We start from the raw sequence: 17,579 nt of genomic DNA, 5'->3' as shown, positions 1-17,579 counted from the left end.
GATTAGAATTTTTTGGAGGGCATTTGGACGGTAGACTAGACTTTGTCCTCTTCTCAAATGGGCGAAGAAATGAGAGTGACGAAATGAACAAAATGGATGTTTTCAAATGACAATATGGACGGTTTTTTAGTTTGGCTTCAAATGAGAGTGGCGGTTTTGTCGAGTGAAAGCAAGTGGCGGCTTTAGAGGAAATGAAAGCTAGGAAATGAAAGAGAAACTGACTCTTTAGAGGAAATGAAAGCTAGGAAATGAAAGACAAAAAGTGGATGGGCAAGAGATGAAGGGAAGTTTTGACGGTTTTTGAGTTGGTCTCTCTCTCTCTCTCTCTCTCTCTCTCTCTCTCTCTCTCTCTCTCTCTCTCTCTCTCTTCTGGTTAACTGACGGGAATGATGACGAAATGAAGAGGAAGAAAATGATGTGGCGAAGGGAGGTAAGTGAAAGATGACCGAAAATTTGGGCTTACGTATAAAGTGGGCTTGATTTTGTGGGCCCGTTTCAACTAAAACTATCATTATTTCATGACCTTTTCGTGACTTATTCATTTAAATTTTAATGTACATGGGTAAAATAGTAACTTCATAAATCAAATTTAATTAAGAAGTCCTATTGTTGACCTTTTTTTATAAAAAAAGTCCAAAAAAATCAAAACCATTTTTTTTTACTCTTACCAAGAGCAATTTCCCAATAAATCACACTTGCCGTGGACCAAGTCTTGGAAGATAGTTTGGCTAATACTAAAGAGGATGCCGATAGTTTTTTTATCGCCTTTCATACATATTTATTATACACATAAGTATTTATATATAGATGTACGAAAATGTATTGTATATGCATTTAGCACATGCACGTGTACATGTATCTTTTCATGCATGCAAACTCTACCTACATGCCTTTTTTGTTTATTTATATATATGCATGCATATATATCTTAGTGTACATATACTAACGTACACATGTTTATATCTTAATGTACATATATATATTAGTGTACATCTATTTCTACGTACATCTTTGGTGACTATGCCGATAGTCTATTTGTGAGTTCACGCCGATGGTATCATGCCGATGACGATGGTTCACCTTGCTGAAGGTCTCGCGTGGCGATAGTCCGAGTTCATGCCGAAAGTCTCGGAGGCTCGCCGAAGATCTTCATGATCTCGTGCCGAAGGTCCACACCGAAGGTCCAATAAGGATTCGGGCCGAAGGTCTTGGTGCCGATGGCTCTTGTTGGTTGGAGATCAAGTGTTTCCGAAGGTCCTTGTCTCCGACGATATAGTTGTGATCGCCGATAGTTGTGTACGCCGAATGTTCTACTTAGCTTTGACTCACCGGTGATTGTGCTCGCCAATAGTTGTACATGACGGTCACTTTCGCAGATGGTTTTCATGGAGTCACGTCGAAGGTCTTCTTTGCCGAAAGTTCTTGTGAGCTTTGCCAATGATTGTCATGGAGCCGCGCCGGTAGTTCCCTCGTAAGCTCCGACAAAGGTTACATCATGTTGAAAGCCACGACAAGTTGAAGTCTTTGTTAGCCTTGGGCCGATAGTGTTTTTTATATACGTATGTGTGTAAGTATATTATATATGTTTTTATATTTGTATTGTTTATGTATACATACATAGGTTCATTTATTACATATATATTTAGTGTATACGTATTTATATATATATATATATATATATATATATATATGTTCATGCACACACTTATGTATCTAGAGTATGTATATATACATATATATGTATACATCTTCATGCAGAATTTACTTATGCATTTCTACATATACGTATATATGATTTTCTTATGATTTTGCCTTGAGGGCTTGTTTTGTTATATTTTGCTTTTGGGGTGTCATTATTACTTTATAAAAACGACGGCATAACAACCACAAACAGAAATGTACACAAATATATATATATATATACACACACGCACGCACACAACACTGCTTGTTCTGTTCAGAGCGAGTGTGACGGACAAAAACAGTGGTGCAAGAGATACCAAAAACCAAAATTGTTGCAACCACTGCTTGTTCATTTTGCTTTTGCTCCTTGTGTCACCAAGCTTAACACAGTCATGTACATAAAACATTAGTAGAACTTAGACCGCCCAAATATTCCCTTTTTCTACTTTCTCATGAAGAGCTTGTGCAGGGGAGAGAAGATCCAATAAAAATAGCAAAAACCATCTATTATTGGCAGACGGTCACGCTCTCGAAAGAGAGAGACGTAGTGCCGAAATTCCTGTGCTTACCATCAGCGATGTTGGCGAGACTGAACCCCCGGCTCGGAAGCTGGTTTATGAGAAGAGTCTCGAGCTGGCACGCCAAGCTCTTCCCCGGGACTGTGAAGTACAGAAACCCGGCCTTTTGCATTCCTTCCTTCGACCGGTGCGCTCTAACTCTTCCCTCCAAATCGTCCGTCTGCAACAAAATAGTTTTGGCTGATGGATTTAACAAAATGGGTCGACTATAATCTGGGAGAAACTGATAGAACGTGTCAATGCTATATGATATGGTATTCGAGGGACTTGTGACTTTCCCATAAGGAATTTATTCTTTTCCTCAATACAAATATGCAATATTTCAGCCTCATTCTGCTCTAGTTCTATCTATTCATGGAGTAAGATAAGATATTTCTAACTATCCAAAAACCACCCCTTAACTAATTATTACAGTTACCCGTCTCTAAAATCTTTTCGCAAACGTACTTCTAGACTAGTAATGTTACTGCAAGGTTTAAAGCAGTAATTATAGTTATTTAATCTCGTTTCACTTTACTCTGTCACGTTGCAGTACAAATAGAACTGGGTCATTAGGCTTTATGAGAATATTCACCGAGTTATTTGATTTACCTATTTTAGGAGTAGAATAATCTAGAGGGCGACATTGGCCCCACCTCAAGAATGGTAGGCCATTTTGTTCTTATCATATATTCAATTATCAATACAAGTAGGGACGGAGCACGGGTTAGTTTAAGTTCTTTCGTTTAGATATAAAATTTCTCAACTTTCCAAAAATACTTCATAGCTTCTTCCCAAAAAAAAAAAAATACATAGAAAATTTTTAAATTAGACCCACATTTTTTTTTTCAAATTAACCCCCCTAACCACTTGCTCTAACTCCGTCCTTGAAAAAAATTATCTATTTATATTCTTACTTCGTATCACGTACCTGTCCAACGTATATTTTATTCTCAGGTCTGAGCATAACATAGACGCACGAAGCGCCTACGGTGGACGGGGGAGGCAACTCCTTGGCCCCCATGGAAACGCATACTAACAGGAACTCCGAGGCATTGTCCTTGTAGAGCTCGATCAGCTTCCTTCGACATATCGTCTCAACTTCCTTCTGAAGGATTTCCGTTCTGTCAAGAGACCGGCTCTTCCCGGGATCTTCTCCTCCAGAGTGCACGTCAGAACCGTTCAAACTTGGACGACGCCGCGGTTTCTCCTTTTGGGCTTTTTTCTTTTCCCCCAAGAGGACCTCTTTCACGTAGGCCGATCGGTACAGCTCTTTGGCTCGTTGGATTATTTCCTCGGGCATTCCTTCTCTCACGGCCGTCTCAAAGGCAAGGCTCTCTCGGCAGACTCCGTCCGTGAGTTTCCAAGTCGGTCTCGTTTCGCCGTCGGCGTAGACCGTTCCCATTGCCTTGTGTACGGTGGTCTTTGTGTCGAGCGGCAAATCGAATATTCCGTGCAAGTGGGTCGAAACGATGCCGAGGCAGCCTATTTTGTCGAGATTTTCAACGATGCTGCCGGCGATACACGTCCCTTTTGCTGTTTCTGTTCCTCGGCATATTTCGTCTATGAGCACTAGACTTCTTTTAGTAGTTGCTGACACGATTGATCGAATCTCTGACATTTCAACCTGTTATGAAAGAATCGTGGAAAATGATTTGGGCTGTGAGAGATCAAACATAAAAGAATTTCCTTCAAACCAGATGCTTAATGAAAAATAAATATATATAAAAAAGTGAAATGTAATGCTTTTCACTAGAAATCATAGATATTAAGAATAGGGTTAACTTTATTCGGATCGAAGCCTGCTGGATATTATATTTTATTCTTAAAAAAAAAACATAAATAAATCCAATCGCTAATTTTTATTTGTATTGTGCATATATTTAATTTACTAATATACACTCCATTTGAAGCTCCATTTTTTTTATTCAAACAATCTTTCTTGGGTGATAGAGAGGATATCTCAATCGGGTAAGCAAATGGGGAAATACCATATAACCAAATAGATCTAACAAACCAATATCCAGTTCTATTCTCTAGAAAAGTTACCTAGGACCTACGAGAGTTTCAAACATCACAAATTACTAATAATATTGAGTTCACGCTTCGGTAGGTGAACCCATCTCTCTGATTGCACTATATTACTAAGGAAAATCAACTAAATAAATTGACAATTTTTTTCATAAACCCTAATAATCTATTAATACTACAATATAATTAGATTAAAAAAAACGAGATTAAATAAATATAATTTAGTAATTTCTCCCTCCCGCCCCGATAATATCATGAGTCTAGCACAATTTATATACCTGAAATGAACTTTTACCATCTGCTGGGCTATCGTAAGACTTCATGTGAAGCATGACCGAATCAAAATTTGGAATCGAAGCGGCCTCTGCGGGCACCATGAAGCCGCATATTCCAAGCAATGCCGAGGCACAAATTGATCGAAGCAAGCTCGATTTACCACCGCCATTTGGCCCCGTCAAAAGAAAGAGTGACTGCATATCTACAGTATTGTTCACCGCACTGCCTTCTGCCACATCAAACCAGTACGGGGATAGACCAACTAGCTTCATTCCCCCCACTCCGTTTGCTCGTTTCATGTCCTGCTTTTTATTCTTCGATATCTATAAAAAATCGCCAAAAATAAAAATAGAAAAAAAAATTAAGTAAATGATTACTAACACAATTTATGCGACAAGTTTTAAGTATACTTGTGACATGGAAATTTCAGCAATCTCAAGACAATGCTACCTTTGACCCTGAGCACTCCAAGAGTGTGGGGAATACCCATTTTCTTCTTCTGCCTTCACTGCATATTTTCAGTGTTACGTTAAACTACGAGCGGTGGAAGAAATATATGCAAGACGTGTCATTGTGGATAGCACATATTTATGTGGATGATTAAAGACTAGATCAAATCTGTTATGAGATAATTTTTTTGTTTCCCATAAAATTGAGAAGAAAAAAAATAAAAAATAAATTGTTATTTACACCCGACCTCACATGGCAGAATAGTGCTTTGGCAATGACTAGAAGCATTGAAGCAAATACTAAAATGTTAGTCTTTGCATGTAATTCAGAAGAAAGCTCCCTCAATAATTCCAGGACCCTCAATCTTGCTCTCGCACCCGCTTCATGATACCTATGAGAGAGAGAGAGAGAGAGAACTCTGTTATCATATAGATTGAAGTATAATAAATACCATGAAACTTAGAGATCGGGAGAAATTTCAATGAAGTACAATACAAGAAAGAGACCTCGTCAAAGCGTTCTCCACTTCTCGGGTGGTAAACCACTCCTCTCCGACCTTTCTGCCTTTGGAATCTATGGCGGGTTTAAGGTTTTTAATCTGTTCTTCGCCAGGTGTACCGGCCCAGACAGCTGGCAAAAACTTCTTACCCTTGAACCAAACAGCCTCGTGTTCCTTAGCATACAATATTTCACCCTTGGGGCCTCCAAGCGGAGCCGTGGTAGCCTTTATTCTAGTGATGATGGGAATGAAAGCTTCACTAACCTGCCATAAGCAGGAATTCACAGTATGTACGATTAGTTTCTTTTTTAAGGAAAAATTCATTAGCATATAGTGTAGTCAAGATTCTGAGTGAACAAAATGTTATAAATAAACCATTTCATGGTTGGATAAAAAGAAAAAACTATCAATATAGAGTCGAATAAATGAGATGAAATAAAAGCAAAAAAAAAAAAAAAATATAGTACTGGATAGTTGGAGCATTTATATAGCTTTAGGACTCACTGCTAGAGTTAAAGCCTCTGTTGCCCTTTCCACTTCTGCAAATTCTTGCTCAATATGGATATTTCTTACTCGGCCTCTCCACGAGGACTCCATATCCTCGAAGAATTCGTTAGGAATAAGAGGAGAAGAGCTGAATTTCTGATCCCTTTCATCATCTGAAGAAATTATTTCGCCTATTTTGTCTGAAGTCCATTCACATTCACTAATCTGTAGAGGAAACAGAAACTATTATTTAATCGTCCATACAGATAAATCTGGTGGGCGTTATCAACGGGGGAAACAAAAAAGGAAAATAAAAAATGACATAAAACTTTAACCTTACCAAAGTCTCGAAGTCGACTTTCAAGCCCGTCGAAACCCAAGTGGGATCCATCAGTAATCTCAGGATTTCATTGAGCTCTGGATTCTTATGCATTTGCAACACCTCATCGGCTACGTTTTTAATCCTACAAAACTCGATGTGATTTGCCTCCCTCACTTCAAGTAACTTCACAAGCTGTCACCGAAGAAGCTTGAGAATCAGATGTTGTGTATAGTTACAAAATTATATGTAAAAGTTACAATTCTGTTCTTCCCTCTAATGCTCATTTGAGAGCTTTAGAATACAATAACCTTAGCAGATGAAACACAAGTGAACTCGGGAATCGAGCAGGTCACATCGCTCATACGTTTACATGTTGCTGCAAAATAAAAATAAAAATAAAAATAAACATCAAAATTAGAAAGGTGAACAAAGATTAACATTCCAGCAAACTGTAAAGATGTAACCACACATAAAATCAACATGATGATGTGTTGGCATAAGTTCAGGCTTCAAAATTTAAATTTCAAACAAAACTTCGAGAAGTCCATTAGCATTTAAAAGGTATAATTTTCTTTCTTCTCTTTAGTTCATTCACTAGATGCTGAACACTCGAATCTTCAATTCCAAGTCTAATTGGTATGACAAATCTGATTATCACTTATTGGGGAAGGACAGTGCTTGTTATATATTGAACAACAGTCTTGACCCACTCACCTTGAATTGTTGAGGCAATCTCATACGCAGGAGGATTCAGTATTAGATCTCTGATATAGCTGAGGAACAACAACTCGATAATTGAAGAAATAGAAACGCCATTTGTAGCACAGTGTTGAAATGATAAATGCTAAGATCAATTCATTAATTTCAAGAACAGTGCAAAAGCTAGTAGTGCCTACTTACATCACAGGTAAGCCTGTGCAATTTGTAGGAAGCAGAACTTTCAACAAACAAGGTATTCCCTCTGTTGGTATGGCACCTGATATTCACGTGAGCAATGATGATTGTTTAGAATTTTCTTTATTGTGTATTAACAGACATCATAGAAGTTACGAAAAATCAAAATTTATTTTTATCATCCTCTTTGTGATATTAAATATATATTACTGAGTTTGTTGAATTGATAAAAAAAAAAATTGTCCACTTTTGTAGGGAAAACATTTCACTGAAAAACTCGTGAAAAAACAGCCTCATTTTCTGCTTTTCTCATCAAGTCGTGGATAACTAAACCAATTTTTTCACAAAATTTTATTAAGTTATATTTATTTTTATGCTTGTGTATGCTTGAAAAAATAGTGAGTACACAAGATATATTTGAACTAATTAGGTAAAATTGGGGTTATATATTTAATATTGACAAACACAGAAAAAAAGATGAGTCTTGACTTAACTCAGGATGATGTGTTTGTTATTTTTCCTACAAAACATGCCTCACTCAAAAGTATTGTAAAGAAATAAAACTAACCAATTTGGGTCGCGGTTCCTAGTGTCAAAGGCCGAGGTCTGTTCTCTGAAGAGACAGTGACATTTCTAAATGCAACTTCACCATCAAGTCCAAATACCTCCTTGACCTTAAAAGATCATGACATGATCGTAAAATGTTAATGTGCTGCTCAGAAACACAAAAGGATGGCCTAAATTATAATGAGGGCAACAAATATGAACCTTAGACAAAAGGTCGGTCACAGGATTTCCATCAAACCATTCAAAATGTCTAGGAGCACACTCCCCCCATAATAAGCCTCCCTCGCCAAATTCTCCCCAGCGACGCGTGCCTGTGAAGGAGCCTCTAAATGTAAAGTTGAAGGAGATTAAAACAGCACCAATGATTGTACTTACGCCAGTTGTGAAGGAAGGAAAAAAAAAGTGATATGTCATACTAACTTTGGTAATTGCAACAGAGTGACATTGATTTTATTCAAGAATCTCAAGTTCAACACAATCACTATTTAAAATGAGTCCTTGTCAAGTTGCTTTGGATAGTTTCCTGCTTCATTGTAGCATGTTAAACCAATGATTACACCTTGATCAAGATGTCAATATACGATTCTTAGGTTTGTTTGTTTATAAATGACTGATACAAATGCTTTAGTGATAGTTGTTTCTATTGATCTTTATAACTAATGAAATCACGTAAGAAAAAGAAGAGAAAGGAGGGACATATGCGATACGCACTGCTAATTTTTTAATTAACGGATTTATAAATGAAACAAGATATCGAACTTTAGAGAGGTCCGTGCTCTCCGATTCGGAATTCCTTCCTTTACAAAATGCTTTCAGATTCTACTTGATACCTTTTTCCTCTAATTATTCAGATACCCCTAAATCCCTAATATCCTAGGTCCTAACAATATGGAAGGAAACTTGTTAGTTCCTTAATTGCTAAAAACAAATAAATTGTTAGTTGAAGCCATAGATAAAACATATGTAGTTGCCACAATAATGCAACGAGGAAGATCGAACAAACCTGATAAATTGTTCCTCAATGATGCATGAAGAAACAAACGATGGTATCGACAAGTTCGAAGCTTGGTGACTAAGGCTTCTTCAGTCAAGCCATCTTCGGATGAATACGTTTTCATAGTCTCTAAGACTAAATTTATACAATAGCCTCTTGCAGAGCGTGATATGCCTAAAAATTCCAACGAAAATACCTTGTCAGATTAGTAACCGAAATTCTAGGTAATGCGAAAGCATTTGATATAAAATGATGATACAAAGATAAATAAACAAAGTTTTTCAATTTAAAATACAACCAAAGAAAACAATCTAAATATGCTAACTTTTATTTTAAAACCATACCCACAACAGGCATAGGTTCAGGAAAATCGAGATCATGATCAAGACCAACAAGCCCAAACACATAAGGACTACCAGGATGTGCATGCCTACACCACAAAAGGAAACACGAGTGAACTGTGTAATATGCTGGACATTGTATTATAATTTATACAATCTTCATATTATAAAACATCCTGACAAACTAATAACAAAATAGATGATGAAAATGTTAGAATTTCAAGAAGTTTAGTACGTGAAAGCTATTGAAAAAAAAAAGTTCTTGAAAGATTTAAGATACAACAATTTTTGCATATAAAATGCATCGCAACTATAGTAAATTAGATTTCAGCCATTCATGTTCTGCAGTTTTCTGTAATAAGAGTGCAAAGGAATATACTCGCATTACTCTTGAATCTACATAATAGCAAGGGAAAAAGCAAATAATTAAAGAGGACAAAATAAGAGTGTTGACCATGCAACTTACCCAGAGATAAAACGACTCTTCCGAGAACGGGAACTTGTTGGACCTTGAACTTCTTCAACTATACACTAAACAATGACCAAATGTAAAGGATATTAGTTAGTTTATAAAGTAGGCACACTTGTGCGTACATGATAAAGAGCATATAGGGGGGAAGAACAAAAGTTATAACCCTTCTTATATTTTATAGAATAGGTTAATCTTCCAAGAGAGAACAATGTTACTGAGATATCAAGCATCAACCTAATGTGGACATGAATTCTTAAAGCTTGATCACCATGAGAAAAACAAGGAGTTTATTCAAGTGCTATAGTGGAAACGAATTTCATCTAACTTTCCAGATGAAACAATTCCAGTTATTTGGAAACTATTATGAAGGAACTAATCAATTAAATAACCGAAAACTAAATCAATTATATCTCATTTATAAAATATAATGGTATGACTCTTGTAGACTCGGAAAATCAAGTAAAAATAAATTTCATACAAACAAGTACATATTAAGCATGAAAAACAGATTGATAACTTACCACCGAATATCCATGACGGGTCAGGTCATCCAAAGTTTGCCGAAGATTCTACAAATGCAAGGGCAGGGATGCATCAAAACAATCATATGTGTCATAGCTGCATACTAAATACTGAGATTCGCATAAGAAGTTCATACGAAAATATTAAACGAAATATCCCTAATTTGATTTTAGCATACATTGCTGATTCACCAGCAAGCCCGTGTTGAAAATGCAAAAGAAAAAAAAAATCTCAACTGGGATGTGATCGTGTTTGAACACATATTTGATTAACAGGTATAATAAAAAAAAACAATAAGTTGAAATCACAAACAAATCCCTTGAGCATCCGAATAGCATGACGCATGTATATTATTATACTTGTCTTGACTAATGATTTATGACCAGTTAAGATCATATGGTGGAAAATGAAATCTAAAAAAGCAATTGGGATGAGGAAACAAAGGGAAATACCACAACCGGGCAACCAGCCTTTGGAACAGCATCGCCACGAAGGCCTCCAAAGGGATTCAAACCAGCATATTCCACTAAAATGCAAGCATCGATGCCTATTGCCTCGTAAAATTCTCCAACCTGGGTAGGGAAAAAAATTTCTTAGTCCCTAGTAAGTATCATTACTTGCAAATGTCCAAACTTTTACACACAAATACTGCTAAAATCAAATCAGTGACATACTCTGCATAGCAAAACCTCACGAGGAAATTTTGACTTGAACTGCAACATCTCCCAGTTGAGTGAACCCTCTTTCAGACTAAGAAGAATACACACGTCTTTAGTTTTTTAGTCATTCTATTACAATAAAACTATTTCTCTATATCAGAGGAAATGCTGTTTATCATATGTAAAGTTAAACAGTGCTGAGTCAAGAACACCAATATAATACCCACAACTTACAGTCAATTCTTGAATATTGTGAATTGCAAAATGTGAACATTATTTTAAACTGAACGCAGATGCATATCACAAATGAAAGAAAATTGGTACATGCCTTATGGGTTCAGTGAATAAGTGCATTCAAATGAATTAATGTGTTTATTTGTGCAAGTACCTCCAGAATCACTAACAAACAGACTTTTTCGATCCTACCTGTTAGTACTAAGAAAAAGATAATAGCAAAAGTCTTATAATACTCGGTCACTCCACATTTTCAAAAGTCTTAGAATCTATAAACAAATAAATAAATAAATAAAATAAAAATAAAAATAAGATATACATAAGCTGACCTCCCATTTCTCAGTCCAACATCCAAGCCGAATAAATTTGAATAATCAAGCCTTTTAATTAGTTGTACAGTTGATGGTTTTTTACAGCCTTGCATCTTCTGCAATACAAAGTTTAAATCAGTAAAAATCCAAGACACGAAAAAATTGAAGATTGTTGGCTTACAAAGGGCATATACCTCCTTCCACCATGATATACTAGAAAGTTCTTTCTCAGTCAAGACATTGCCTGAATGCCCAAATCTCTTTGCAGGTTTTGTGCTTCTTCTCGAAGTGTTCTGGTATTCGAAACAATAAACCTTCCCAAACGAAACTCTGTTGCTCGGATCGAAAAAATCCAAATGTTAAGAACAAAATTGCATTGCACCAATCCGATTCAAACATATTTAGCAATAAAAAAAAAAATTGCATATAGGCACATAAATGATACTTATCAAAATCCAAATGACTAAAGACACTCGAACAAAAATTCCAATTCTGACACATTAAGTAAATATCCTTTTAATTTCGCTTTCTATTTTCAATTGTCGAGCAAGCACAAATTTTACACATTTATTCTTAGCAACACCGAGTACAAAAACAAACGAAAAAACCACTGTAGCTTTCAAAATACACAATCAACGCAACTCCACTGTCATCTCATCATCATCGCAACTACGCGTACATATACAATGAGAATGAGAGATTACAAGAGCACCGGAGACGGAGAGAAAGAGCTATGGCGACGAGGAGGTGGGCGATTGAGAAGAGAAAGAGAACGCAATCTTGGAGATAAAACGACGGCGTTTCGAGTCGCCACCGTCCAGTACATATTGATTTTTGTCGCCGGAAAATGAACCGGCTATTGAAGGGCTACTAGGGTTTTTTTTTTTTGGTTCTTCTGGCGGGAAGTTCAGAACAGAGCAGAGAAACGTCTGTGCTAAACACGAAGTTACATAAAGGAATAAAAAAATATATACAATTAAAAACTAATTTTGTATTTATTTATTTTTTTTCTTATTTATTTCTTTCTTGGGAAGTAAAACGACAGTTTTGGTTGAGTACATACATTCTAGTTCGAGGTACAATTTTGGAAGTATCTTATACGGTTTAAAAAAATTAGTATCACACGGAGATTTAAAAGAAAATAAATTAAATATGACTAAGCAGATTTATAATGGTACAGAGTAATTTCAATGTTTTTTTTCAACTATTCAAAGTATTTTCTGTTTTAAAACTTAAATAATAGAAAAATATTAACATAAATATCTGTTAGCTAAGATTTATCAACGTGTAAGTTTAAATGTCTTAGAATTATCTATAAATAAAATAAAATAAAACTTTTTTATATTTAAATATTTAAATTCAGATTACAAAAAAATCTCATAAAGATTAAATCACGAAGACAAATCGTTGTCTCTGAAAGTTTAACCTATGTTCTCAAGCAGAATTAGACTTCACCGACAGGAGGTTTTAAATTATTAATGTCATGAAAATAATAAAGTAGGAACATTTTTATTAATAAAGTAGACACATTTTTAATTCATAAAGTAGGCAAATTTTTATTATTTTCATGAAATTAGCCATTTGAATTTGAAGCTGATATACTTTAACCATTTTGAGGTTTACCCAAAATATTATTTTTGTTATAAGAAGATTTTTTCATGAAATTAATAATTCAAAACTAATAATACTTTTTGTTATATATATAGCTAAAGCTAGCACATATACTAGTTAGCATTTATGGAAAAGGCATGCAAATCATAGTTGAAAGGGAAAATAACACACATATACCTTGTATTTTAGTGAAATATCGAATTTAACATTTGGTTTTCAAAAATGTCAAGTTTAAAACATTTGTTTAATTAGAACGACTAAATTATACCCTGAAATAGACAATAGTACCGCGAATCTTCTTTTTATTGAATTTTTATTGACTTTTCATTAACGTTGATTATAATATTTATATGTAAACACCAATTATCTTTATTCATTCACGTCATTTACGTAATTTATTTAAAAATTAAAAAATAAACAACAGTCTCTTAATCGTGAAGAACATAGAAAGAGACAAACGGGTAAAAATTGACAGTTGATATTCATCAAAATCACATATTCAAACAGATAATCTAAGATTCAGAGTTGCAATTCGAACACAGAATGAAGTCATCTCTTGGGAGATATGAACTTTATTATTTAATTTTAATTTAAGGCTATTTTTATTTCAAAATTGAGAATTTGAAAGTTAGGGTACTAGTTTGTATTTGATTCGGTTTTTTTTTTATATAAGAATTGATATCAATGAAAGAGAAATTGGTGACACTGTTATCCATTTCAGGGTATAATTTCGTCATTTTAGTTAAACAGAAGGTATGAACTCGACATTTTTGAAAACCAAAGGTTAAATTCTACATTTCACTAAAACAGATAGTATATACGTGTTGTTTTCTCTAGTTGAAATAAAAATTAAGAAAGAGCTAACGGAGAACACACGATAGGAAACATGTAAATATAGCCATTAATGGTGACCTTACTAGTAGTTGAAATATGATCTTAATAAGTTCATCAACTAATAAGTTAACGTCATTTTAGTAAGATCGTCTCCAATATAAACCGCACCATATGAAATCATTTCCTAAATAATATATATTTAATAATAACAAAGAGAGAGAAAAAATAATAAGAGAGGAGCAAGACAATAATCATAAAGAAAAATAGTGTATGTGTGTGTGTAAATGAAGAGCGATTTTTTGTTGTAAAAGAATGTATCCTAGAATAACATATTTTACATTTAAGTTGCTCTTGAATCTATAATATATAAGCGAAATTGACAAAAATTTACAAATGTGATCTTAATAAAAAAAATGTTAGTGAAATAATTTTTTACTATTGGTCATGTTCTACCTAAATAGCCAATTAAAAATAGTAGATTTATAAAACTGTTAGTAAAAAAAAAAAAAAATATACAAGTATTATGTGCATGTTCATAAATTATTGACACTGATAAATTGCTTACTTATTTATTTAGAATGATAAATATACTTGTTAAAGATGTATACCTAATAATTTGGGAAATATGAAAAAAAAAATGTTTTAAAAACTTGGAAATTTGTTTGAAGATGACATTTTGTCTTTTTATTGACATCAATGTCAATAAATCTTCAAACGATTATGAGAATTTCTTGGAAGATTTACTGACATCGACGTCAATAAATTTTCTTGATGTCAATAAACCTTCAAAAAATTTGGTATGTTGCTGATTTTATTGACATGCATAAAATATATTGACAACGATGTCAATAAATTTTCAAATAATTTTTCATAATCGTTTGAAAGTTTATTGATATATATTTCAATAAAAAGACAAGATGTCAATAAATCTTCAAACGAATTTCCAAAATTTTCAAACCATTTATTTTCCTTCAGATTTTCAAATTTTCCAAGTTTTTTTTTAACTTCAGATGCCAAACGAAAAATGATCTCTAATTTTGCTTTTGCGACCATTAAGTAAGTAACAAAATTAAATACAAAAATAAATAAAAAGATATTTCATTAATGGTATTTTTGTACCAGCACATATATGGAAATCATATTTTTAGATTAATAATGACATATTGAAATTTGGTCCTAAAGTATTGAGGATGTCATAGTTTAGGAATAATCCCAAAAGTTTTTAGTTATTGTTTCATGAAATTAATAATTTAAACTTATAATATTTATTTAAAAATATTTTTAAAAAATGAATGTTAGATATTTATAGATTTTCTAGTTGGAGAAATAAAAATGTTAGTTACTGTTTGTATTGATTTTTTTATATTCAGAATTGACTATTTGAAGTCACTGTTTAAAAAAATGACATCAATCATAACTTTATATTATATATTTTACAAAGAGTTAACATCGCTTTATTATAGAGTGACGTCTAAAGAATGATTTTTTTGTAAAATTAGTCCAAATCATCGGAACTCATCTAATTTACGATGATTTCCGATGAGTTTTAATGAAATCAAATGAAATTCATAGGAAATTATAGCTTAAATTGGATAAAAAAAAAATATTTTTGTTCGAATTTGGGTCAAAAGTCTTATTTTGAATATTTTTCAACTAAAAGGTCTAATCTTGATATTATTTTTTTTTCAATTTTGAGGTATATAAAATAAATTTCTCTATCATAAAAAAAAATAAAAAAATAAAAACTGGGTACTGTGATAGCATAAAATATTTATCTTTTGTTGTTATTGTTGCTGCCAAGATGTAGTTAATTTTTTGAAATATTTGTTGCAAGATAGTCGAGGCTTTACTAATATTTGTGACGTTGCTACTCACTTTGGACTAATCATAACGTACTTAAATTGAAAATAACTATATTTTAGAACTTTGTTCATTTACCCATTATAAATTTTTACAACATTCCCCTTCACCTGGCTAAGCACTTAATTTCGCAGAAAAGTTATTCATCAAAATATACTTTTAATAAGAAACCGGCGATTACCGGTCACCACACGAAGTCCCCCGTCTCTACAGTATATACAGCTTCTTTAAAAACAAAAACATATTGTATACAGTTTCTTTGTCTCAAGGTATTTATAGTCATAACTTACGTTCCGTTCTTTTAGACTTTAATTGTTTTAAATTTACAGAGAGAGCGAGAGATTATTCCTAGGCACCCGCCAAATTCATTTTTTCATTCTCGCCAAACAAACAGAAAACTCGTCTCTCTTTCTCTCCCATGGCCTCCGCTCCGAGAACCCCCGACCGCCAAACGAACACCGCCGTCGGCTCCGGCAAGCGCGTGACCACAGCCGTCGTGACCTCCGTCATAGCCTTCGCCAGCCGCGTCTCTAAGAAGCTCAAGCCGTCGCCGTCGCCATCACCATCACCATCGCCGAACCGTGTCGCGATTCTGAAGGAGCAACAAAGCGACAGTTACAAAATCCCTCAGTCGCCGAAGAAGCTCTTCGCGGCGATCAGCGACAAGGCCATCGCGATTGTCCAAAGGAAGAAGAGATCCGTCGGCGACGACGACGATACAGAGGAGCTCAAGCCGACGCCGGAGCCGAAGCCGACGCGGATAACGATCCTGAAGGAGCAACAGAGCGATAGTAATTTCAAGCTTCCTCAGTCTCCAAGAAAGCTCTTCGACAAGGCGATCACGCTGGTCCAAAGGAAGAAGAGGTCCGTCGACGGCGAAGACGCGGCGGAGGACATCAAGCCGGCGCCGGAGCCGAAGCGAATCGTTGTTCTGAAGGAGGAACAGAGCGAAAGTTGCAAAATTCCTCAGTCGCCGAAGAAGTTGTTCGCTGCGATGAGCGACAAGGCGATCGCGCTGGTCCAGGGGAAGAAGAGATCCGTGGACGATGACGTGGAGGATTTTGGCGACGGCGGAGTTTGGCAGAGGTCGATCCTGATGGGCGACAAATGTCAGCCGTTGAATTTCTCGGGCGTGATCTACTACGATTCCCATGGGAAGCAGATGAGCGAGCTTCCGATGCGCTCGCCCAGAGCGAGTCCTCTGCCGAGTTACCCAAGAACTGAGTTGGGTTGAGGCCTCGCGGCTTTTTCTATCCTCACCCGCCGGTCACGCGCCAAGAGTCGTTTTATTCCCTTTTGTTTTGTTTCTATGTCAAAGCTTTTAGTTTAGTGTTGACGTGTAGTGATGTGATTGGGTGGTACCGGTGCGGATTTTCTAGGGCCCGCAAACGCGACCGAGCCGTGTTGACGTAGTGTGTGTGTGTGTGATTTTTTTAATGAACCAAGTAATTACCATATTCATGTGGATAAAACATAAAATAAGCACGCAGCACGCTGCCAAAAAAAAAAAGCTGATAATCTATAGATGATGTATTTGTTTACACTCCACGTCGTCACCGGTACGATCATCACATCTCTACACATGCCTTAATGGCTAGAAACACAAACCAATTAAGCTAGGTTGATGATTTAGTTTTTGGTTCTAAATATTTTAGGTTCAAAGAATTTCAAGTTAGGTTGGGAGTAATTCTTAATCATAAAATTATATGAATTTCCATTTTTTATGGTAATAGATTTTCGTCCTTTTGTTTTTCTTTTTTAAATATTTTGTTCTCACTAAAACTCCCCATTTATATGTAATTACAAATTGAATTGATAATAAACTCAAGATTGACATATAAAGTCCATGACTTCAAATTATAGGTACAAAACCCAAGTTTAATGCAAAAGAAGGGTGTTTGACATTTTGAGGTTGATCCTCTGACTTTTGGTTAGGAATTATATGGTTGCTATGATGTGGAAATAAACTAGCCAAA

At 35.0% G+C, this 17,579-nt stretch overlaps 2 protein-coding genes across 2 annotated transcripts; one reads left to right on the top strand and one right to left on the bottom strand.

The window, feature by feature from the left end:
- Positions 1–1,889: 1,889 nt before the first annotated feature.
- Positions 1,890–12,240, bottom strand: MSH1 (MUTL protein homolog 1). Its single transcript, XM_089617093.1, has 22 exons — positions 12,003–12,240; positions 11,493–11,628; positions 11,317–11,414; positions 10,769–10,844; positions 10,547–10,666; positions 10,094–10,141; positions 9,567–9,631; positions 9,104–9,189; positions 8,769–8,933; positions 7,967–8,076; positions 7,767–7,872; positions 7,205–7,280; positions 7,019–7,077; positions 6,613–6,680; positions 6,323–6,496; positions 6,001–6,207; positions 5,504–5,760; positions 5,245–5,388; positions 4,998–5,055; positions 4,550–4,870; positions 3,172–3,867; positions 1,890–2,421 (listed from the first exon to the last, which is right to left on the bottom strand). The coding sequence occupies exons 1-22, from the start codon at positions 12,122–12,124 to the stop codon at positions 2,191–2,193; spliced, it is 3,423 nt and encodes a 1,140-aa protein (XP_089473219.1). The 5' UTR covers positions 12,125–12,240; the 3' UTR covers positions 1,890–2,190.
- Positions 12,241–15,862: 3,622 nt separating this feature from the next.
- Positions 15,863–17,060, top strand: LOC149393649 (uncharacterized). Its single transcript, XM_089617702.1, has one exon. It carries the CDS (start codon positions 16,022–16,024, stop codon positions 16,835–16,837), a length of 816 nt encoding a protein of 271 aa, XP_089473828.1. The 5' UTR covers positions 15,863–16,021; the 3' UTR covers positions 16,838–17,060.
- The last annotated feature ends 519 nt before the right edge of the window (positions 17,061–17,579 follow it).

This window comes from Urtica dioica, chromosome 6, assembly GCF_054948205.1.
Source record: "Urtica dioica subsp. dioica isolate 48M chromosome 6, U.dioica_male_clone48M_v1_H2, whole genome shotgun sequence".
Taxonomy (NCBI): domain Eukaryota; kingdom Viridiplantae; phylum Streptophyta; class Magnoliopsida; order Rosales; family Urticaceae; genus Urtica; species Urtica dioica.
The sequence above is the reverse complement of the archived record's forward strand: the minus strand, read 5'-3'. Positions and strand labels throughout refer to the sequence as shown.